General features: G+C 41.2%; 1 protein-coding gene across 4 annotated transcripts; it reads right to left on the minus strand.

Moving 5' to 3' along the window:
- Positions 1–35: 35 nt before the first annotated feature.
- LOC121924372 (unconventional myosin-Ie-like) lies at positions 36–6914 on the minus strand. 4 transcript variants are annotated; one of them, XM_042455790.1, is made up of 7 exons: positions 6746–6914; positions 6539–6607; positions 6302–6364; positions 5913–5976; positions 4764–4873; positions 1589–1663; positions 36–547 (listed from the first exon to the last, which is right to left on the minus strand). In XM_042455790.1, the coding sequence occupies exons 3-7, from the start codon at positions 6337–6339 to the stop codon at positions 484–486; spliced, it is 351 nt and encodes a 116-aa protein (XP_042311724.1). In that variant the 5' UTR covers positions 6340–6364; positions 6539–6607; positions 6746–6914; the 3' UTR covers positions 36–483. The 4 variants fall into 4 exon arrangements, with proteins under 4 accessions (XP_042311724.1, XP_042311723.1, XP_042311725.1 ...); XM_042455789.1 differs by having other exon boundaries at positions 6539–6641; XM_042455791.1 differs by lacking the exon at positions 6539–6607.
- Between the last annotated feature and the right edge of the window lie 18616 nt (positions 6915–25530).

The raw sequence follows: 25530 nt of genomic DNA on the forward strand, positions 1-25530 counted from the left end.
AGCACACAATACCAGTATGCTCACAACCAGCACGGAGAGCACACATTACCTAATATGCTCCTAAACTCTAAACAGACTCCTATAGGAGTTATAGTCTGCTGATTGGCTAATTTACAATGCAGGCTTACCTAACATGGTTACACCTGCCATTTACCACAGCTGTCTCCAGTGACAACTTACAATGCAAACTGGCATACTCTGACACTCCTTTCTTTCAATTAGTCTCAAAGGTGCTACAAAATCTATTTACATCATGATATCTTCATTTATACTTTAACTACTGGTAAATGATTTAAATCAGCACAAAATTTTAAAAATTGAAAATTGAAAAACATTTTTCATTACAACATAATAATGCATTTATTGTTGTTGTTATGCTTCAAAATAATTGGAATATTCAGCCTTTTTTTAAAAAAAAATACTCAGTGTACAGTATTATGATGTTTTCAAGCTCTCCACACATAAGAGTAAGTCCCATTCAGTTCAATGGAAAATGCAGGACTCCCAGGAAAGTATGTATAGGTTTGAACTGAATTCTTCCTTAGACCTATTGAAATACAAGATATATTAATTTCATAAAGAAAAACTAGATTTCATGTACACTTGAGCCAGTCTATTATGACAGGTGCTGAACAATTTTGTTTTGCAACTTCTGTCCATTTTCATTCTAATTAGGCTGTTAATCTATTCTTGGTATTTAATAAGCACTCAGTTGTGGTTTGGGAAAGGATCACTTGCTGTTTTGCCCAGAAATTTTACAGCACCACTGCTGTCACCACACAACAAAATCACAAAATGTTCTTCAAAGGTATGCCTTGGCTATAGGATGTAGTGTTGATAGCATAAGAGAAATGTTAATGCCCTTTAATGCCTTTAATGACACATATGAATGGGTCTGATATTACATATACGAGTTTTTTTAATACTCTTGGATGTAGTTCATCTAGTCCTGGAGACTTAGGCGTGTTACAGACAGGCCTAAGAGGCGCCGTGATTACGCACGAGGGGCGGCGCTTCCGGACACGCCTTGCCCCTCGCGCGTAACTGATACGTCAAGGTAGCGGCGCCCTATACAGATGGGCGCCGCCATCTTGACATAGCGGACGTTCTGCGTCCGCACGTCCCAACCCAGAAGAGACATCGCGAGTGCGCGCTTTGGCACTTGTGACGTCTCTTCCAGGTTGCCGGAAGGAGTGCGATTTTCGTGCTCCTTTTTTGCAGCTCGGAGGAGTCGCGCATTTGGCTGCTGCGGCTCCTCCACGCTGCAACCAGCAGCGGCCTGAGACCGCCCCTTTTGGGCGGTCTGTAACGGGCCTTAAATTCATTTAGTGGGTGATTCAAAAAGAATGGTACAAAATCAAATAAGAACAGCTTTACTTTTGCACCATTCTTTTTGAATCACCCAGTACATCAACACTCTTTGTATGCAGAAGAGAAATCAGAATTAGTCAAAATTAAAAGATTTCCTGCCACTGCTGCCAGTGGCTAGCAGCCATTTATCAGAATACAGCTAATTCGATTTGATTTACAATGAAAATGCTACAAGGAGACAGAGAAATCTCAAAATACCTTGGCAAGGATACTTTACCTGATGACAATGCATTGCTCTTTCTCTGAACTCTGAGAAAAGGCATATGCCATTTCTGTGATGGCAAAGATGTGTCTGGACAGGCAGAAGAAAAACAAAGAAATTCCACATTATGATTTTAGCCAACTCTGTAGTAGTAATACTGTCTAGAGAGACTGTTTTGCAGGACTATTTTGCAAGCCTCTTTCAGTGTAAATTCTGTGAAGAAAATTGCCTGTTTAGCCTCAGAGGCCTGGGTCAAAGTTAAGCCAGATTCAGGAAAAAATGGGAAAATATGTAGATTGAATAACCATGGGATATTGTGTTCTGTCCATCCCATCCCTGACGGAAATCCATAGAAACAGCATTTTGTACCATCTGAAATTTCAGCTACCCACACAGAGTATATTTTAATAATCCTGTCTAACTCTTACCATGAATTATCATGGTAAGATGGTATAACAACAGGTATAACAACTGAAGATGATTTGACCTGAGCTTTGGAAAGTGATTTTGAGGATCTGTAATGTCAGAATCCCCTAGCAGGTATCAGCTGTGGTCATACTGATTGGACTTCTAGGTAAAAAGGTTATTTCTCCAAGCTCCAGATGTATCCCATTCTCAAAAAAAAAGAGTGGCTGCCATCTAGAGAAAGTTAACTATCTTTAAGTTCTACTGAAATCAGTTGCATTTACCTTTTCTTCTGATCAGGTGGTATCATAATTCTAGCTAGCAACAAATTTGGTGGTTGAAAGGTAAACCAATGCTATCCTAAAATAAACTGGTGGAGTCTATACACTAAGGAGACTTGTGAATCATACAGAACTATGCAAGACTGTGCTACAGAAATGAAGCCATTTGACACCACTTTAACTGCCATGGCTACGTCCTATGAAATTCTGGGATTTGTAGTTTTGTTAGGCACCAGCACTCTCTGACAGAGAAGGCTAAACATCTCAGAAAACTACCAATCCAGAATTTCATAGCATTGAGCTGCTGTCAAACTGACTTATTTCTGCAGTGCAGACAAGGCCTAAGCTCATAATTTTAAATCATAATCCCCACCACCATCCTAATATTACAATGGCCCTATGGGTTTTCAGGACCTGCAGAATAGTTAAGGAACAGCATGGCAACCTTTGGTTTTTGGCTCCCCTCACTCCCATCCCCGTGGCCCGGTGAATCTCCAAGCACACTCTTTGCCATAACGCAGTTTATCATCAGCCAGCTAAAAACCAGGGGAAAGAGAACTGTTTCAGATACTCTTACGGTGTATGGCCATGAACATGCAATGCTTGTAGATGTGTAAGTAGTAGCATCTGTTGGCATCCATGTCAATGGGGCAGTGAACTTGCTTCATGTTTTGGTGTGACTTTTTATATGTGTTATCATATATATTACATGGCTCAGCCATGTGAACACGCAGGGTGACCTTGGACAAGTCACACTCTCTCAGCTTCAGAGGATGGCAATAGCAAACCCCCTCTGAAAAAACGTGCTAAGAAAACCCCATGATAGGGTCACCTTAGGGTCTCCATAAATCAGAAATGACTTGAAGGCATACAACAGATAACATTATCATAGATGCTGAATGTATTGGCGGGGAGGGAGAGGATTCATGAGTTTGGATAACTGTGGCATGGAGCCATCAAGCTTCCCATGTGTGTGAGGACACATTATAAATTATAAATGTATGTATATGGCTCCCATGCCAGCATGGGGCACTGGTTTAAGGCTTTGGGAGGCCAGGGTTCAAATGTCCACTCAGCCATGGAAACTGACTGGTTGACTTTGAGCAAATCACATTCTCTCATCCTAAGAGAAAGGTCATGGCAAATCTCTGAACAAATCTTGCAGAGGAAACTTTTTGGTAGTGTAACTATAAGTTAGTGTTGATTTGAAGGAACATAACAACAAATACCCCTTGAACCATAATACAGATATTATAGTGCAACCCCTAGTTTTTCTTGCCTTTCCAATTTTTATTTTTATTTCATTCATAAAAATGTCCAAATGTCTCCAGGAACATGATTGGACATTTGAAAGCTATTAAGGGCAGCCAAGACCTGTCTTTAGTCCCAAATAGCCTCTCTTATATCCACCAAAAAAAAAAAAAAAAAAAGCCGGAGTGATCTTTTTGAGTGAGGGGGTGAGTGGGTAAATCTGGGATGGTTATTGCCTCTGGCCCCATGAGCTCTCAATCCCTTTTATGTAGAATAAAGGAGAAACTCTGGGGCGTTACAGATCGCCCCTTTGGGGCGGCCTGTAGGCACGCCTTCCCCTGGTGTATCGGGGCCTCAGTGGCTAGAAAAAGGCCACTTCCCCGCAGCCTGGAAAGGGGTGTCCTTGGGGCTTGAACCCCCAAGGACACCCCATGGCAGCGGGGAGGAGCAGAAAGGGGCTGCTTGGCCCCTTTCTCCCTTGCGTCGCTGGACGCAGCTGTCTGAAGGCTGCGCCCAGCGATGCAAACCAGGAAGGAGCTCCATTTTGGAGCTCCTTCCTGCTCTGCGGAAAGGGCGCGTTAAAGCGTCCTCGCGCGGAGCGATGGCGTCACGTCCGCGCCGCCTTGTTTGGAGGCGGCGCATTCGTGACGCCATCATGGCAGTGGCCGTGTGGAACGGCTGCCACCATTTTGTGCGTGCAGAGCGCGAACTAGGGTTAGGGGGGTGCGGAAGCACCGCCCCTTCCTAACCCTAGTACGCGCTCCGTGCGTACTTTAATGGCAGTCTGTAACCCGCCTCTGTGCCAGGTTTCTGTTCCAGGTTGTTGTGGAACCCAGAATGGAATAATACTTCCTAGGGACAGGGGACACAATGGCAAGGCCATGCTTTTATATGAGTTCTGGCTTTTACCTTCCCAGACCCAGAAAGGCAGAGATCTAGTGTAATTTGTGGCTGAAGTAAGCAGACAAAGGCACTGAGTTCCTGAGGAGGATAAGGAAAGACCACACTCCTACCATCATTTTGCACTCTGTCTCTTACTCTGTAAATTCCATAGCGATATCCCCACTTAAATGAATCAGGAATTTTATACTAAGATCAGTTGTTGCTAAACTGCACCCTCGTAAGATATTGTTACTAACAGGGCTGTGAAAGCCATTTCCCTAAATTCTAAAGACAGACACTGTAATATTGCTCAAATGAAATGATCACAAAATCCAGAGGGAACATTAGCAGCAGAATTAAAACAGACATACGGTGCATTTCTGGAGAGCATCCCTTTCTGGTACTGGATCATCACCTCCTCTGAATAAAAACTGAGAGGCTTGAATGGATTGACACAGATCAAGATGTGCCCAACGTAGGTCTAGGAAGAAAGAAAACATGGTTTGGGTGTTTTTATGCTCACAACGAAGGAAGCATTTCAAATTTCTGCTCTTCCCATTCTGTTCCTGCAGTGCAGTGGTTTTCCAGCCTTGGGTCACAAGATACTGTGGTCCTTCAAATCCCAGAAGCCCCAGCCAGCATGATCCATGACCAGACATTCTGGGACTTGAAACTCCAACAGCATCTGGGGACTGGAGTTTATGATCCAATACAGGGAGAGGCGGGATACAAATTATTATTATTATTATTATTATTATTATTATTATTATTATTGGCCCTGGACAAACAGGCACTGTAGCATGTCCTGGCAACGTGCTAGAGTTGCCTCGTGGTGCCGTTTCTAAATGCCCCACAACCCTAGGACGTCACCAGGACGTCACAGCTGTGCGGCGCCGTATACACAGCGTGCACAGCTGTGACATCACTACTGCGCACTTTCCAGATGGGCACGTGCGACAGCGATGTTCTCATGCCGCCGCAGGCAGTTTGTGGCTGCGCAAAAAAGAGCCGCTTTTAGAAGTCCTTTTGCTTCCGCGTAGCCGCGCCACACAATTTGGATGGTGCAGCGCGGTTACGCGGAAAAGAGAGGAGGCCACCATCCACCTCTTTCTGGTGGTCTGTATCCCACCATTATTACCACGACTATGTTTCTTGTAAGTCCAGGGCACCAAGACACAACTGATATTGGCCTGTTACAGACTGCCAAAATAAAGCTGCTTTGGGTCTCTTTGGAGGTATGCTGTTTAAATGGTGCATGCATCCCAAGAATCCGGAAGCTGCACCAAAGCTGCACTCCAGTGCTTAGGAATGGAGTGTGGCTTTGGCGCGACCTCATTTAAATAGCATACCTCCAAAGAGACCCGAGCAGCTTTATTTGGCAGTCTGTAACAGGGCATTGTTTGGATTCCCATCAGGAAAAGAGTGTTCCCCTTCTTTCCAGCAAACACACACACACACATTTTCACCTTATGCTAACCAACCACAACCAACCACAGATATTAAGAACATAATACCCATACATAAATAAAACTCCGATGAAATCTCTTCTTCAAGCACAGCAACACAGAACTTTCACAGACTTCTCTAAAAAAAGAAAAGAAAAGAAAGAAGACAACATTTTTATCTCCTTAGTTTTTTTAAAAAAATTCTGCATCCCCATTTTTGTACACCCCTTCCCAAACCAGAATCAGATGAGCCATGTGGAGAAATACCTATCACTATTGTCTCGAATAAGTTAATGTATTTCAGCATTCCCAGTAATAGTGCTGAGCTTCACTGTTGTTTCTGAATAGCCTCCCTAGTGCTTCAGATAAGCACTATGATTCAATTGAGAGCTATCAGTACAAAGCCAGCAAAGTGGGCCTCCTCCAGAAGATTCTCTCTGGAAATATCTTTGTCCCTTACTTACTCCAGTCTGGAAAGGTCCTCTACTTTCTCTAACTCCATGTAACAATCTTCATTTTTTTTGGATCTGGAAGACATGTAATATGAGCATCATAATATCAGTTCAACTATGATAAGTTGGAAATGACTTGAAGGCACACAACAACAACAGCAACAACTTATCCCACATAATGATCTCTTGCTTATAGGACACTGCACAGAAGGAAGATTGTGGCAGTTCAGGGATCAAACCATGCATTACCTAGCTCAGGTCAGTGGCAGCTGGTGGCTCCAATGTCAGGTGGGAACTAAATCTATTCTGGGTTTCCGTCTGAAATTTAAAGGAGCTACTCAAGATGGTGAATCTATTTTGGGAATCAAAGAATCATGGAATTATAAAACTGGAAGAGATCACAAAGGCCATCCAGGCCAACCATCTGCCATGCAAGAATCTACAATCAAGTCACACCTGACAGATGGTGTCCAGCCTCTGTTTCAGAAACGCCAATGAAGGAGACTCTACCAATCTCCAAGGCAGCTTATTCCACTGTTGATCAGCTCCTACTGTGAGGAAGATCTTCCTAAGGTTTAGGTGAAATCGCTTTTCCTGTAGCTTGCATCCATTGCCCCTTGTCCTAGGTGCCTTACAGACGGGCCTAAGCGGTGCCATCGTTGCGCCAGGAATACGCGCTAGGGGCGGCGCTTCCAGACGCACCTTGCCCCTCGCGCGTATTCCATACAGCAAGATGGCAGCGCCCTATACAGATGGGCGTGGCCATCTTGACGTAACGGACGCACAGCGTCCGGACGTCTAAACCCAGAAGAGATGTCGCAAGAATGCGCTTTGGCACTTGCGACGTCTCTTCCGGATTGCCGGAAGGAGCGCGATTTTCACGCTCCTTTTTACAGCGCGGGGGAGTTGTGCGGTTTGGCTGCAGCGGCTTCCCCGCACTGCAACCAGCAGCGGCCCAAGACCGCCCCTTTTGGGTGGTCTGTAAAGGGCCCTAGTCTCTGGAGCAGCAAAAAGCAGGCTTGCTCCTTCTTCAGTATAACATCCCTTCAAATATTTAAACATGGCTATCATGTTTGAATGTGTGTTTCCTTAAACTAGGCATTATAGGGGTGTCTTGACTACCTTATTTAAAGTTCTGACTAAATCGTGAAGCGGATTTCACCATCCTACTAGCATGGAAGCACTAGCTGCCACTGTCTTGACATTTGGTTCTTGGCATCTCCTGATATCTCCTTCCAAGAACCTGGAGAGCCAATGTCTCAGGCTGCAGACCAGGGCTGGAGAAACTTTGTCTTGCCATATGCTTTGCATTTAAACTTTCAGAAGCCCCAACCAGCATGGTCAATGGTAAGGGAGGATAGGAGCTGTAGTCTAAAATACTTGGGATGGGGATGATTCATCCTGTAGAGTTCATGGATCAGTGGAGTGACTTAGTATAAAGCAGGTTCCCATGCTCTTAACCTGTTTTTGTGCCATGTCTTTCTCCAGAATATCTTCACTGACGTCTTCTGCTTCCCATCTCCCTTGTGACGCCTTTTTTTGACCTGGGATACTGGGTAACAGCCTGCTCTTTATACAAACTCCACTTGCTCAAGCTCTCAATAGTGAGCCTTGGGAGCATCATTTCGGAATTGAGCCAAGCCACAGGATCACATGTGAGAGACTGATGCTGAGTCCAGTGCACTTGATCCAGAGTTTCTGGTGCAGTTCTCTGAATTAGGTCTTCCATATCTTCCTCTTCCAGGTAAGAAGGTGCAGGACACCAGGATACCTTCCCTTCTTCTAAAAACAACAACAGTATCATCAAAAAGTATTTGTTCACATCATTCATTCCTACTTGCATTTTAAGTTAGCCAAGCTTGGCATTCATAACTGGATTCTTCACCCTTTTCTAAGGAACTGGAGCTGCTGCCACATTGCAGAATTAATACTATTTGACGCCTCTTTACCTGCCACGGCTCAGTGCTATGGAATTCTGGGATTTGTAGTTTGTTGTGTCAACAAAGCTCTCTGGAAGCGAAGGTCAAATATCACAAAAAAACTACAAATCCCAGAATTCCATAGCACTGAGCTGTGGCGGGTAAAATGGTGTCAAACAATTTAATCCTGCTGTTCACAACCATTATATCTCCACTTTTGAAGATGTAGTGTTAAGAGTTACTGAAAAAGTAGAAAAAAACCTTCAGGAGACCTTGGTACAATGTGAACCGTAAAGAATGCAATACTTTGAAAGCATTAGCCTCAAATCAGGGTATCATCATAAAACCTGCAGGTAAAGGAGGAGCCATACTTCTTTTAGACAGCCACAATTATCCTTCTAGAAAGTTGAACGCCAACTTAGTGACATTAGTAATTATGAAGCTTTAAGATATGATCCTACTAAATCTATTAAGAATATTATTAAAGTCATGATCCAAGAAGCATAGTCCTTGGGCTATAAAGAGTCATCTACAGCATCCTTTTTTATGTAAGGGAATCCTCACATTCTTATTCTTTATATTTTATCATAAATTCACAAGGCGAGTTTTCTGCATCCAGGCAGACCAATCATTTCAGGCTCAAGTTCACATTTGGAACTGTCAGCTCAGTTTTTGAACTCCTGGCTCCTTTTGTTGTAAAGGCACCTTCTTATATAAAAGACATGAGCCGCTTCATTCAATGTATAGAGAACAAACAGGTAGAATCATCCACCTGTCTTATCACTTTAAATGTAAATTCTTTATATACATCCATACCTCATTCAGAAGCAATTGAACGCTATTTACAGTCTCATCCAGTTCAGAAACCACCTACACATTTTCTGTTGGGTGTTTTAGATGTCATTTTGGAAAAAAATATATTTTAGATTAGATATTCAATTTTTTCTCCAAATCAAGGTAGTAGCTATGGGCCACCCAGCTGCCCCCAGCAAAGCCGATTTATACATGGTTTATTTAGAGTTAATTTATATTACCAATTTGGAGATAAATCCATATCACAAGTATCTTGAGTCTTATGGTTGATACACTGATGACATTTTCATCTTTTTTACACAAGCCACTAAAGTTTATGTGTGTGTGGATTAATACCATTAATCCCCATGTTAAATTTATATGTCATTCTAATCCATACCAAATTCCAGTTTTGGATGTTTTAGTGTATATTAACAATTCTAGAATTGGTGTAAGTAATTATCATAAATCTACAGATTGAAATTTTATGTTACATTTTTTTCAGTTGCCATTCTTATCATTTAAAAAAAGAATTTACCACATTATCAGTTTTTACATTTGAAAAGGAATTTCACAAATGATAACCATTATGAAGTGGTTGCAGACCAATTTCAACAGGAATTGACTGATAGTGCTTTTCCCTTACCATATTATTACCCAGGCAAGAAATAGGGCAGCCCCAAAGGATAGAACTTCATTGTTTGCACCTTCAGACAAGAAAACACACAACAGAATGATAGGTTCTTTTATGTTCAATAATGTTTCTCATCATATCAAAAGGATCATTTCCAAGCATTGGCATATGTTTCAAAATATTCCAGGTTGTTCCAGATTACCTACCATAGGGTTAGAGAACCATGAATATTAAGGATTCATTGGTACACATGGACTTTTTACAGTGTAAAGAGAACAATTTGACTACTACAGTCACTTTAAATGCAGACACTGTTCTTATTGTGAACAATGTTTGGAAATTAAAAATTATACACACCTGGTATCAAAGAAATTTTATCAATTGAGGTCATTCACCACTTGTAATCCTAAGAATGTTATTTATATTACTGTGTGTCTGTGTCTAAAAATACATATGAGCCAAACTTCCAGGAATTTAAAAACTATAATTATTGAACACAAAAGTAAAATTACGAATGGCAGCTTAGATATCCCTCTTTCAGAACACTTTATTCAATTTGGCCATCCACGAGACTCCTTAAGGTTTCCCCCCCATAAAGAACAGACTCAGTTTCATCCCTTTGAAAGAGGGTCTTTACAAAGCAAACTTCTTCAAAAAGAAGCTTTTTGGATTCACAGGCTTCAGTCCAGCAAACCTCATGGTTTAAATGATTGTTTAGATTTGTCAGTTTATTTATAATTAATATTTAGTTTGGGGTTATAACCCAAGGGAAAAATAGTTTGTACATGACTATGAACATATAGCATAACACTGGGTTCTTTTACTAAAACCAATTTCTGTGAGTTTTGCCACAATACGTACAGCCACAATCAGGGTTTCAGTCTATGGAAGACTATGTTCCAGACGGCCTTTTCATCAGCTGCTCCAAAACTGTGGCATGACTTGACAGAGGAGATCCATCAGATTACCACCCTTGATGCCTTTAAGAAGGCAGTCAAGATGGATCTCTTCCGGCAAGCTTTCCCTGACTGACTGACCTCCCAAAATAAAAGATAACCCCATCTGCCCATATCTGTTTTTACTATCTGCCTATCTTTTAACTGTCTTAATTAATTTTAACTTGAATTTGTAATTTGATTATTTTTTGAATTTGTAATTGTTATATTTTATGTTGGTGGTGGGTTGGGGAATTGTGAAATTTTATGATTTATTGTACTATTTATTTTATTATCCTTTACTGTAACCCACCTTGATCCTCAGGGAGAGGTGGGCTAATAATAATAATAATAATAATAATAATAATAATAATAATAATATAGTTTATTTATACCTCCTGCCTCTCCCACGGATCGAGGTGGGATTACAACCTTAAAAGACACTAGTACAATTTACAAACAATACAACAATAAAATACTAACACTGAATTGTGGTTGTTATTATTTTTGGACTGTCACATATTAATTGTGGAAGATAAGAGGTTAAGTGTCCCCTATGTTTGATACTGGGGTTGAATGTTAATACAAAACAAAAGTCAAATATGCTACCTTAAATAATAGCAGTTTTATGAATATCAGTATTATCTGCATAACCATATGATTGATCTAACTTTGTTTGTTACAAGTGAATGAAGCTGTTCTTAAGTGGATTCAGAAAACCAAAACGAGCAGAAGGATTACAGTATAACTAACAAGAGGGCACCCATTATAGCTTTACGTAGAACTAGAAACTTAAAAGACTCTTTAGTTCATACTGACTTTCATGTTCATGCTCAGGAGTCATTTCATATCAGAGGACACTACAAATGTGGACACTGTAGTTGTTGCAGACTATCATTAAATATAAAACCATTCACACATCCTACATCAAGGGAATGTTATGAGTTAAAATCATTTACAAACTGTAATTCTCAGAATGTCATTTATGTGATTTTATGTCCCTGCCAGAAAATCTATGTAGGACAAACCACAAGACGATTAAGAACTAGAATTTCTGAGCATAAAAGCACCATTCGTAATAAAAGTTCGATACCCCACTAGTTACACACTGTTTACAATTGTATCACTCCCCAGATTCATTGAAATGCTTTGCAATTGAACAAGTTAAGTTTGGCCCCTTCTTTAGTGGTACCATACAAACCAAACTTCTACAGAGGGAATCATTTTGGATCCACAAGTTATCATCAAGTATACCTAAGGGCCTAAATCAGCATCTAGATTTGTCTGCTTTTCTATGAAATTTTCAATGAAATTGTCTAGATTCAGTTACTGTGCAGCTCCTCTGTGTGTGTGTGTGTATAAAGTTATAATCTATAGAGGCATGCAACATGTGTGACAGAGGACAATTTGAGATTATGAAGTTAAAACTCTGTTTAAGATGTATTTGTAATACTGTTCTTTATCACATTATATTTCATCTTGTTTGTACATGTAATGTATATGTATAATTATTCAGCCGGGGATCAGGTTTACATGTTGGGAGATACAGTGCATTGCATTTCTGTTATATACACCTTTAAGAGATTCAATGTATTAGTTAGCCACCTGTAGGTCATTGAATAAGAAAAGTATATTACAACATACAATCATTGCTAATTCCTTACCAGGAACTTTGCAATTGTTAAGTCAAGCTGACCTATGGTTTGGGTAAGCAAGAATGTTGTTTGCTTTGTGTCATTTGCATTTTTGTACTTTGTAGCCAATGTGGATTGTGGTACTAATATCTATCAACCTTATGCATTTAGTAGCATGGAATTACAGATTGAGACACTAATCCGGCATAGAATGTTGTTGTAATGCTGATGAAGACTTCTGTGAGTCTAAACGGCCACATATTACTCCGGAGGTAGCCGTCTTCTATCATTGAAAGATTTAGACCATTGAAGGACATTGCTACCATTGAAAAATACACTATTTTCATGCTACCTATACTACAAGTGCTGCAAATAATTTTTCTCATGTTTTTGATTGGATATTTTGTGTGAAACAGCAGAATATTGCTACTGGTGACACTCTGGATAATCTACTCATATTTTGGGACTATTATTTATATTCAAAAAGATTCAGAAGTGTTATTTCCTACAGCTGGTTTCATGTTGAATGTTGTTTCAAGACTTGTATACCACTGTTGGATTCAATATTTATTTCACACACACACACACACACACACACATATATATAATGATATGTCTTTGGTGTATTCATTATAATTAGTATTACATTTTACCTAGTGTTTCCCTCCCCTCTTGTTATTTAAGTGGATTCAGCCATGTCTAGGATTTCAGTTTTGGGGAGTTGCAGTATATACAAGGAGCTTTTGCAGCATACATAGGTATGTCCCTTTAAGGTATTGAAGCGGTATTTAGTTCCATCTGAAAACCATTGCTATTAGATTGTATAAAGCTATTTGCAAAAAACAGCATGCAGGAAGACTTAGTATATCTAATGGGGAATACCTTATTTCCAAGAGAGGTAAGAATTCAGCAGCACTATTATATAGTACATATTAATTGTTGGGGGATAATGGGTATTTCAGAATGTTACTTTTATGTTTAGAGTTTGTTGGAAAGTTTTTTGGGGGGGAAACTGCATCCTGGATATTGGATTGTGGAGTGGATACTTAGTTGGGATATATAGTTCATTAGTGTCAATGAATATATATTGAAAGAGCTTCCCAAAAAAACCAAAACCCTACAGAGGTAGTTGCCTTCCTGCTACTATTACTATCCATTTCCTTTCCAGTTCATTGTTATCCATTTACTTTCAACAGTTTCTACAAATAGTATGCTGTGTTGCTGCAATCACTAAGGTGTGGCCTATTATCTAGGATTTGTGGAAATAAAGCTCGGAATCAGAGTTGTGAATTCTACATTTTCTGGAACCATTTGCCATGGAAACCCCTTCACTGCAGCAGAGGCTGGTAGCACCTGAGGAAGTATATGGGCATAAATTGGGATATATACTCTCTAAGCACTTGGATTGTGTATTTAATGTTTTGCAGAATTACTGCATTGTGGTCTCTGTATATAAACAATTCATTATTGTGTATATGTTAGAGTGATGGTTTCAGTCCCTATTCTTTAGCTATATTGCAGATTAGTGTACTGCCAGTTTCTCCACCCTGCTGTTTTTTCAGTGTTTAGAGGAGGTTTGCCATTACCTTCCTCTGAGGTTGAGAGAGTGTGACTTGCCTAGTGGATTTCATGACTGAGCTGGGATTCAAACCCTGGTCTCCAGAATAACTGTCCAACAGAAACCACTATGCCAGAGTACCAGCTTTCAGTTTCAGTGAAAGTTAAAAGAATAATTGTGGGGAAGGGCTCAAAATCCCAACAAAAATTTCCCAAAGGAAAGTTCAATTTTTATTGTTAATTCTGGGAAGAGGATGAGAAATAACTACCCCTCTTCAAAGTTTGATACTTACCAGACACTTGTTTTTAGTGAATGATTAGTGAAAATCATCCGTCCAAATGCCTTCCAGTCAAATTAATTAAATCTGTGTGATTTTATTTGTTTTACACCAATTTACGCCTGGGGAGGGAGGTGGGAGATGGGAGATGGAACCACCTGAGAAGACTCAGGAAGAAAGAGGCAAGAAAGCTGGTGTAAAGAGCTCAGGGAAGGGCTAGCTGGGGGCCCATTTCTTGGTCCTACCAGATCCTGTGGTCAAGTCTACAAAATTAAATGACAGGTTCTTCTGTAAAATCACATTTTTAAAAAGCAAAACAATGTGTAGAGAGATTGTGTGCTTTGTTTTAGAGGGGAATGGTGTTCTTCAGATTGTTTAAGGAACAATATTCTCCTTTTAAATGGCAAGCAGTTTTTCTGCTGTTGTTCTGTTGGAATTTGGAACTGGGCAAGTGGCAGAGGCAGAGGGACTGTGGGCACCACAGAAATTACGGGGGGGGGGGTCACATGCAGTGTGCAGTTGTTGTTTTCCTCCCCTTTTGTCTGTATGAGGCTGCTAATTGGAACTCCATATGCAAGGAAGTTGGAAGGAGAGTACTTGAAAGCATAGGTTTGGAAGAAACTGTGCAGAATAAAATCAGCTACATCTTTGGCTCCATTAGCACTGCAGAAATAAAGTAGTTTGATACTGCTTTAACTTGCATGGCTCAATGTTACAGGAATCTGGGAGTTGTAGTTTTCTCAGATATTTAGCCTTCTCTGTCAGAGAGCTCTGCTGTCACAACAAACTACAAATGCCAGAATTCCTTAAGATGGAGTTTAGAGCTTTTATTTGCATAAATAATGCTCTTCTGTTTTAGGAATGGGTCGATTTGCCTTACCTGGTAAGGACGTATCAGTATGAGGACTGCAAGGAAGTCCCAGACTGCTACTTTGGCCATTAAGTTTAGAAAAGTCGTATTGGGTGGGCATTAGAGGCCTCCTTCTTGACTGCGTGTGTGGATACAGCTGCAATCCACTGTTGCCAGAACTTCTGAGAGAGGAAGCTTTTGACTTCACCAGTTGATGAACCCTGGGAAATACAATGGCAAACTTTCCATCAGTAGCATTGTTTCTCTCTTCATCTGACTGTCTGTTGGGATTCATGACTTCATCACAGGGATAATTATTTGAAGACTTCCTTCCCTCTTCCAGTTTTACCGCCATGATTTTATCCTCAACTACAGTCTGATCACCTTCTAACAGGGAACATGAATTTCCTTTGCTACATACATCTTTCTTGCTCTGCTCTCTTCTTGAATCGTGGGAAGCTCTGCTGCACCTCTTGGCCAATCCAACTGTGCGAACAATGTGGATGGCCATTCTTCTCTTGAATCCAAAAGGTTTGCTGCTCCTCCTCTTCTTCTTGCCAAACCTCTTTAACAGCCATTCTGAGATGCCAACTGCACGCACCACACTTAAGAAGCGACCTTTCAAGTTGGCTTTCTGGAAGGGCTTATGGCTTAGCCAGTGGGTTACTCTCCTAAATGCGGAAAGGGTTTGGAGAGATTTGGACCTTGTTTGCTTAGATGGGAAGTCTTCTTCAGCAATGTCTTCTTCCCCAATTTGTTCCTCCACCAACACCTTTTCTTCTTTTTTCTCCAGGGCCTGTTTTTTACCCTTTTTACCTTTCCCAGTTACTTTTCCAACTTTCTTCTTCTTCTCAGCAGAAAGCTTTTTAGTGTCAGAATATGAACTTGAAGCAGTGGAAAGACTTGATCTTGATTCTTTACCCTCCATAACTCTAGAAGCCACTGGGTTGTTCTTTCCTGTGCCCTTTTTAGGAAGGATCCTTTCAGTCTTCTCCAAACCAGAAACAATTTTTCCTGTCTTAGTGGAATAACAAAGTGTGTCACCAGTCAATAGTTTAGCTTTAGCATCTCTATGCCTACTCTTTAGGTTCAAAAAGATTTGAGACTGTGAAGTCAGATGATGGTATCTCTTGGCAAGCAAAACCATTGCATCCAATCTTGTTCTTGCATCTTGGTTTGTTTGGTCTTCTAAATATGTACTTTCTTGGAATGCATCAGCTTGATTAGGAGATTGTCTTTTATGCCTTACTGCCTGTGGTAAGGATGTAGTTTCAGTTCTGACTACCAGACCCTTGCTATTCTTGCCCTTCTCTGCTTGGACGTTCTCTTGAAGATTTCTGGTCAAGCCAACATTGAGGAGTTTTGATCTTACAGTACTGGGGAGTGGTTTTGCCTTGGTGCTATTGTTTTCTTCAAGGCTACTTATCTCATTTTCATACTCTTCACTTCCAGGTCTTCTTTGTTCACAGTTGGAGTCTTTTTTGTAACTTCCCTTTCTTGATAGATTTTCATGTTCTCTGTCATCACTCTTTCCTCCTCCTCCTCCTCCTCCTCCTCCTCCTCCTCCTCCTTCTGTGGAGCTTCTACTATCACCATCACTATGCTTGTTACTGTTAGCTGATGTAGCTTCTCTTTGCATTTGTTTTTTATTCTTCCTTGTGATTTTCTCATCTAGCTCAGAATCACTCTCTTCATTCTGAGATCCCCATCTTTTGGCTACACTTTCTGGCTTCCCTTCACTTTCACTGGTTGTTTCCCTTCTGTTTCCTGAATGGTGACTTTCCATAATAGCTGGTAACCATTTCTTACTACAGAATTGCTCCTCACTGTCTTCTGAAGAACGTCTGTCTTCTTTCGTTTTGATTGTTTTCTTTTTTATCTCTTTATCCCTTTTTCTTTGATTCCAGGTGTATTCATCTTGGGCGTCAGAACAAGATGAATCTTCTGAATTCACGGGACTTACTTTGGAAAACATCCTGCCTGGCTTTTTAATGTGTATCTTCTTGTGTCTTTCACTTTTCACCCTAGTAGCCTTACTGTCAGGCTTCTTCTTATATTGTTCCCTGCTGTCATCAGAGCCTCTTCTTTGGCATGACTCCAACATCCAAGAGGAGCCTTCGTCACTTTCTACTCTGAGGAATTCCGTATCAGGGACATTTTTTCGCTTACTTGGTTGACTCTTACATTTTCTCTTCAAATCATGTTCCTCACTGTCTTCTGTGTCCTTTTGTTTATGGTTTATGTCACTGTCGTGATGCTCTTGCTCTGACCCTTGGTCATCTTTGGTCTGATCCTCTTGCTTTGCACTCCTTTTTGTCTTTTGTTCCTTGTATGCAAACTGGCCTCCATGGCTTCTGTCAGAAGGATTTCCTTTCACCTTGGAATCTCTCTTTCCCCTTTTCTTTTTGAAGCCACTCTCTCTGCCTTTCTTTGCCCTTCTCAACTCTCTGTTGTTTTTTCTCATACCTGGCAGAGAGACAACAGAATCGCCATCCTTCTCAGAGGACGTCTCTTCAGAATTAGCTTGCTCATTGCTCTTCCTTTCATGCTGCCTTCTATCCTGGTTGTTGAGTTCTTCAACATGTTTCTTCTTCTTCTTCTGAGAAAGAGTTGGTGTTACCTCCTTGTGGTCATGCTTGCTTTTCTTTTCTCTGTATGTTTTATGCTCTTGCTTAGATCGAGAAGGTGCCATTCTTCTTATATTGGTAAACACGTCACCTATAAAGGGGAGAATAAAGTATCATTTTCTAAGAGCAATCAGTAAGCAAGTAACCCTTACGCAGGCATCACTTATCAGAGAAGTGACCAGCTTCTATATAATCTGGGTCTAGTATCCTGAGAAGTAGCCTAGGGGCTATAAGATACCATCTACCAGTCTTTTTGCCAATGGTGAGGTTCAGTGATAGGGTACTTTTGTCTCTTCAGTTGTTTTGGACTAGAAATCCCACAGTCCCATACTATTAGCTATGCTGGATAGGATTGTTAGGAAGTCTAACCAAAGCATATAGCAGTCAAAGGTTCTGCACCCATACAATGTTACATAGAGCACTGCAACTAAGGAATTGCCCAGACATGGTCAAGGCATTTACAAGCTATACTCAGAGATGTTCAGCTGGGATGTGGTATCTCCCTTTCCTTTCCCTCACTCCTTCTCATACATGCAACAGCCCACTTTCTCTTCCAAGGTTTTAACCTCTTGAAGATTAAAAGGTGTTGGTGGATCTGAGCGTCTGCTTCAGTCTCTTTCTGAACTCCATGGAAGATGGGTGGTGTGTGAAAATAAGTAAATAATAGAAGCCAGTTTTTTGGGTACATACAAATTGTACACTTTGGCTACAACTCTTTAACAATCCTATCCAGGATATTTAATAGTATGGGTCTGTGGGATTTCTAGTCCAAAACAACCAAAAAAGTCAAAAGTTCCCTCCCATTGAGCCTCACCATCAGCAATAGGACTGGTGGTTGATATCTTACCGAACCTAGAACTGCCATCCAGAATGGCACTTTCAATTTTTGTCAAATAAAGCAGACAATATAACCTGGGAGTTGCACCAGCAGATTATGGTCCAAAGTACACTGCAAAAATAATCCAGTTTGAGACCACTTTAACTGCCCTGGCTCAGTGCTAGGGTACTGTAGTTTATTGTGGCACCACAGTTCTCTGATAGAGAAGGCTAAATGTCTCAGAAAACTAGTTTTCAGAATTCCCTAGCATTGAGCCAGAGCAGTTAAAGTAGTGTCAAATTGGATTATTTCTGCAGTGTGTTTTGGACCTATGTTAACCTAATGAAATATACTAAACCAAGGCAGATGATTACTAAGTGCTAAGTAAAATTTATTTTATGCGTCTATGTTTTCTATGTGTGTTTTTTAAATGCCAAGTATTTGTTCCCATCAGGAAAATAGGAAGATAGGAACTGGGAAATATAGAAACTAAGCTAAGTGCCATGGTGTACTCAGCAAAACAGAGGAATAGCAAAGTCAGATCGTGGTCCAACACACCAAATTGTAGGAAATGTGTGAGATATAATTATTACGCACAGGCACAGAGAAAGACTTTATATCAAACCATGAAGCTAATTAATATTTGAGACTATTTTTGTACTTGTTATAACAATTTCCTTATTTTTGTAGGAATTTGTTGTGTTCCATGTTTTCATCAATATGTAAACTTTATGTGGAGGAAAATTACAAGATAAACAGTTACAATATGAAACAGGAGATCCCAGGAGAATAGTAAGAGAGTGCAGTATGAGCAGGCTTTTGACTAGGAGGCACAGGTGAAATTCTGCGACACAAAAGCCAACAATCAAACCTTGCTTCAGTCTCACCTGCGCAGGGGCAGTTTCTCCCAAAGACTTCCCTAAATTTGCATTAGGAAAAGTTGCGCAAACAGAACATGTTATTCTTCCCTGTATCAGTTATATAGCTTGTGGCCAGAACCAGCTATAATAATAGTCTAAATATTCAGAATGTAATTTTATATTTTCATTGCCTATCAGCATACTTAATCTTTCAGGGATTCTACATTAAGAGTTCATTTCATTTTTTCACACACAAAATCAGCCAAGCTTTTTTTCATGAGCACTCTAGAGATCCTGCTCTTTAGCTTACCAGTCTCTTTCCTCCTAGTTCCACTGGAAATACCAGAGGTCCTTCTTACTTGGAGTCCAATGCATTAAAAAACCTGTATTTCTTGAAGGCTGGGAAGGAAGCTCATCCTGACCTCTTCAAAGGAATCCATTTTAATAGTAAAAAGGGGATGAGGTAGGAAGCTCTATGATGGAAAAGTGGAAAGGAGAAGGATAAAGGGGAACTGGTATCAATTATTCAACATGCCCAATGGCACAGCTGAACTTTTCAACCAAAGGTGGCACCAGATGGTTAGCAGGGGCATTGGGCAAACAGAGATGATGGACGCTGGCAGAATAGAGAGGATGAGCCAGATTCAGGCATGGGGAAAACAAAATCTCAAAACATGTGACACTCAAAAACTGCAGAATTGCTGCTGGGATTGAAGTGCTATGGCAAATTCTTTTTGCTCCATTTGTCTTCTGCTTCTTTTCTTATATTATACTTTTATTTTCTTTTTATTTTCCTTCTGAACTGGGGGAGGGAGAGAGGGGCTAAAGAAGGTGCTTTCTCTCCCTCCACTTTTTATATTTATGTATTGTCTGTGTTTATGTGTTTACTGAATTACTGAAATATTGAAGTTTCTGATTTGGGTTTTAAACTGAGATGTGGTCAGGAATTTATCAAGCTTGCAACATGTAATTGTGCATTTTGTTTGTCCCAATAAAGATATTATTGTTTCTTTGTTATAGAAATCTATCATGTTAGAAAAGAGAGAAGGGGGAACCCCCAGTGAAGCACCCATTTTAAGGATCTGATGTTGTTGTGTGCCTTTCATGTCATTTCTGATTTATGGTGACCCATCACAGGGGTTTCTTAGCAGCTGTCTTACCAACACTCAAAAGAATTAAATAGGAAATTAAGAGTGTGACCTGCTCCCATTAGAGAATCAACTGCTGAAAGGGGAGGAAGCATCTGAAATGAGAAAACGCAGGAACTTTGTGTAACTATCCTGTGCCTACATGCAAAAAGTATCTTCTAGATCTAGACCCTTTGAGATGAAGGATTTTTTGCAGCAGTAAAATAATAAAAATAAAAAAGGAACATAGAGCTTTTTAACAGAACAAAAAAAAAATCCTGCACAAACTTTCCTAATCGTACACCTTCTTTGAAAGGAGCTGCAAGACAAGAATGTCCAGATATCCTCATAACCACAAAGGAGGAGAAGGCCCCTCAAAATGTAGGACCTTCAAGAAAAAAGGAGGACATTCCAAAAGAAAAGCTCAAAACACTCCTGTAAATGTCCATTCATGCAACTTAATTATGCTCAAAAGGGAGGTTTGGGAATTCCTCCTGGACAGAAGGCTGAAATGGAGGATATTCAAAGAAAAGGGAGGACGTTCCAAAAGAAAATTTTAAAACACTCCTATGCCAATCCATCCTTTTTAAACATGCTCAAAAGGGAGAACATTTTCAATTTTCTTCCTGGGCAGAAGAAGGTTGAAATGGAAGGCATTTAAGAAAAAGGGAGGACATTGCAAAACAAAAGCTAAAAACAGCCATATTGCAAATGTCAATTCATGGTTTTTTTTGTCCTGCTTCAAATGGAGGACATTTTGGAACTCCTCCTGGAAAGAAGGTCGAAGTGGAGGACCTTCCAAAAAGAAAAACTCAAACCCCTCTGACAAATATACATCCATGCTCCTTAGTCAGGCTCAAGATGGAGGACTTTTGGGCATTGCCTCCTGGGCAAAAGGTGACAATGTAGGATATGCCCTGGAAAAGGAGGACTCCTGGTCCCCCTGAGCAAGATCCCTTTTCATACTCTTAATCCATGATGGTACTAGAAGGTCTATTCAGCCCAAACCTGTAAATGGCCCATTGGAATGGGAAGGCAAACAAGCCAAAGGTGATAGGGGCTTCTTGAACCCGTCTTGTTGCAATGATTTGGCTGCAAAGCTGCTTTCAAGGCAAGGAATCCCCCAATAAGAGGCTCTTAGGAAACTCACAGAAAGAGCAGATAATGAGCAGCCATTCCCTCTTTTACAGAGAATTGTAAAATTGGGGTTCTAGTACTGTAGTTTGGAGGCTGGATTGAGCATCCTGGGAGAGGAGGGTTAGGATCCTGGCTCAGCCATAGAAACCCAATGGGGGACCTTGGGAGAGTTGCATTCTCTCAGCCTCCGCAGAGGAAGGCCAAAGCCAAACCCCCTCTGAACAAGTTTTGCCAAGAAACCCCTGTGATCAAGTCTGTCTTAGGGTCTTGAAAGGGAGGAAACAACACACCCACAATGATTGGATGGATGGATAGGGTTTGGCTCTCAAGGGGGTCTTTTTGCTTTCCTTCCTTTCTGCTAGGAAACAAATTCCAAAAGAAAAAGGCAGGAGAGGGATGGCTCCTGGTTTCCCTGATGGTGTCATGGCCAGTCAGGAGGAGCAGCTTTTGAGGGTTTAGGAAGAGTCTTCATTCTGGTTCACGAAGAGGCTGTTGTGGCTGTTGTTTTGGGCCTTCAAGTCCTTTCCTGACCCATGGCGACCCTAAGGCAGCCCTATCATAGGGGTTTTTGGGAGCCACATTTATTCAGGAGGGTTTGTGCCTCTCTGAGGCTGAGAGAGTGTGACTTGCCCAAGGTCACCCAGGGGTTTCTATGGCAAGCCAGAGTCCTAGGTTCAAAAAATGAAACCTCGGGCAGAAAAGGCCCAGGCAAAAGGTCTTTGGGTTGCCCAAAAGCAACCCTTTCCCGCATTTCTCCCTTTCGGGGGAAGGTTTTATCTGCACTGCAGACATAATCTGGTTTGACCCCACTTTCAATGCTACACAATTGTGGGGATTGTTACTCTGCTCTGGCACCCCAAAAAACAACAGTCCCCAGCATCTCATAGACCTGGCAGTTAAAGTGGGGTCAACCAGGATTATTTCTGCTGTGTGGATGCAGCCTGTCTTTGTTTGCTTCTCTTCGGGGTCTGCCTTCTTCTGGGTCCAGATGCTGTCTGCCCGAAAGGGACCCAAGGCTGTTCAGAAAGATTAAAAACACCTTTCAGATTCCCAGCCGAGGATTTGCAGGGCAAAAAGGCCTTTCTTCGTCCCATTTTCCCCACAAAATCTCCCTTTAGACCCTGGGACTGAGTCTCCTTTTCAAAGTGGAGGCTCTGATTGAAAAAGTGGAGAGATTTAAACCATTAACCTGGGGCTTTAAAACGAATCCCAATTCCCAAGGGATCTTGCAGCCCCTTGGAGCCCAAGGGGCTCTGAAAAAGGGACTCTGAAAAAAAGTTGGGGCATAAACCTTCATAGACTTAAATTTATTAAAAATGTCTTTTCCTTTCCTTTCCTTTCCTTTCCTTTTTTGTTTTTAAAAAAACCCTTTATTTTTACATGTACAAACAAAACACATTTTACAAAAAATACGAAATTCTTTCAAACAGACAGAACCATCAATAGTCTTGAATTTTCTTTTCCTTGCAATCATGTTTCTATTACTTTCCAGTTTGTTTATATAGCGCTTCTGTAAATCTATCAGATGGGGGGGACATCTGTTATCATCTTGACTTTAGATTTAAGTAAACCAAGGTCATTTTGAAGCCTCTGTAAGTTTATTCAACTTAATGTTAAAAGTTTAACATTGTTTTATCTGTTTTATAACAGTCAATCAAGGAGATGTCCAGAAACTGTGAATGACATTAAACAGGATCAGTTCGGGTCTGTGAGTACGAGGATGTGGACAAACGTCTTAGTAGTGTGAAGAAGAAAACATGCCTTCTCGATCCGTGCCTATCAGGGCTGGCTGTCCAGGGTGGAGATGCTGTTATAATGCACCTGCGATACGTTGCTAATGCTTCTCTTACAGAAGGTCAGTTTCCATCTTGCTTGAAGGAAGCGGTCCTAAGGCTGCTTCTGAAAAAAACTTTCTTAGACCTGTTGGACATGAATAATTATAGACCAGTCTCCCATCTCCCATTTTTGAGTAAGGTGACTGAGAGAGCGGTCACCCTTCAACTCCAAGTAATTTTGGATGAAACTGATTATCTGGACTCATTTCAAACCAACTTTAGGACAAGATATATGGAATTGAGACTGCTGTGGCTGCCATAGTCAATGATCTTCATCTGAGTATTAACAGCAGAAGTGTGACCCTGTTGGTATTTTTGGACTATCAATCATGAAATGCCTAGGAGAATTGGCAATCAGAGGCACTGCATTGCTGTGTCCTATCTCTCAGGTAGATTCCAAAGGGTGATGCTTGGGGACAGTTGCTCTGCAAAAAAAGAACTTACATCTGGCGTCCCTCAAGGCACTATTCTGTCCCCAATGTTTATGAAGCTGCTGGGAGAGATCATCCAGAGACATGAGGCAGGGGGTTATCAGTATGTTGATGACACCAGATATATCTCTCCATGCTTCAGACCATAGCTCTGACTAAGGATGGCATCTCTCCTCTCAATTCCTACCACATTGAGGAGGAGAGCAGTTTCTGGGCAGCCATTTTGAATGGAGGCTTTCCAGGGCAGTTCCTGCCACAGAGAGGAAAAGGAGAGCAGTCATTTTGAGTGGGTGAGTGTTTGAACTTTTTAAAAACTCTTGGGAGAGTGTGCTTGTTGCTGAGGGGGTGGAGCTTCTTTGAGGCACTAGGGGGTGGAGCTAGGAGTCTAGCTCTATATAACTCCTCCCAGAGGAGCACATAGTTTTTTTTTCAACCAAGGAAAAGTACAGCAAAGGCAGCAAGGGAGCAATGAACTTTGTCTTTAGAGGTTCTCCTTTTGTTTTTTTCCTTTTTTAAAAAAAGGACTTTTGAGGGTTTCTTGCTCAGAGGAAGTGAGTCAGAAACTTGCCTTCAGAACAAGTTAGCAGCCAGGACATCTCTATAAAGTTATATTCCCAGTAGATTGAGCTCACTGGCAGGGATTGGTGAAAAGGCCAGGTCATCAGGGACCTGAACGTTGGTGTTTATCGGAGGATTTTTTGAGGAGGAAACCCACAGTCATGTTTCAGTGATTACTTAAGACTTCTCAGTATGGACACTGAAGGAACTGCTGCAGTCACCTGCAACACTTGTGGGATGTTTGTCTTCTTGCCTACAGATGTGGGGAACTTCACATGCACCAAGTGCAAGTTCGTAGCACTCTTGGAGGAGAAAGTACAGCAGCTGGAGTCCAGAGTATCTACATATTAGGGAGCAAGAGGTTTTCCTGGACAGAACAGAATGAATGGTCTTGGACAGGGACCACACAGAGGAAGTTTCTGGGGAGGAGAAGGTCACTTCACATACACAGGAGGCAGACAGCTGGAGGAATGTCACACAAAGAAGTAGGGAAACCAGAGATTGTTCTGGGAGCTTGCAGTTACAGAATCGATTTGAAGCTCTTTCCCTTATCAAGGAGCGTGGACAAACGTCAGGGACAGAGCAGGGGAGCCTGAGAGTACCACCATGGGGAATGTTCGCTGCTAAGCCTCGGAGGAGGCATGTGGTCATGATGGGGGACTCCTTGCTGATTATTATTATTATTATTATTATTTTCATAGAGAGCACCAGCCTTAAACCAAAAGGATGGGAGTCCTGGAACCTTCCAGAGGTTGCTTTGGAACTACCACTCACAGCAGCTCCAGCCAGAAAAGCCAGTGGATGGTGGATGCTGGGAAATGCAGTTCTACAACATCTGAAAGGCACCATGATTCCAAGCTCTACTGCAAACCAGGAGATGATGGGGAGGGCAGTAGCATTTCCATGGGCTTTAACTTCAATACCCAGCATCGCTCCTCATGGGTCTGATGGAAAAAGTCATCCAAGGACCTGCCTCCCTGTTGCCTAGCCTTGCTCTGAAACCCTTTTCCAAACCTCTTGGGAAACAGTTTGCAAAACTGACTTCCTCAGGTGGCTGCAAAGCATCTGCTCAAAATGGAGGACATTTTGGAATTCCTCCAAGACAAAAGGGGGAAAGGGAGGACATTCCAGAAAAATAGGGGACATGACCAAAGAACAAGATGAAAATACTCACGCCTCTGAGGAGGGAGATTCAAGTCTAGGAAAGTCTAGAAGTCTTTTGTTTTAAAATCTAGGAAAGTCTTTAACTT

This window comes from Sceloporus undulatus, chromosome 2 (genome assembly GCF_019175285.1).
Source record: "Sceloporus undulatus isolate JIND9_A2432 ecotype Alabama chromosome 2, SceUnd_v1.1, whole genome shotgun sequence".
NCBI classification, from domain to species: Eukaryota; Metazoa; Chordata; class Lepidosauria; order Squamata; family Phrynosomatidae; genus Sceloporus; species Sceloporus undulatus.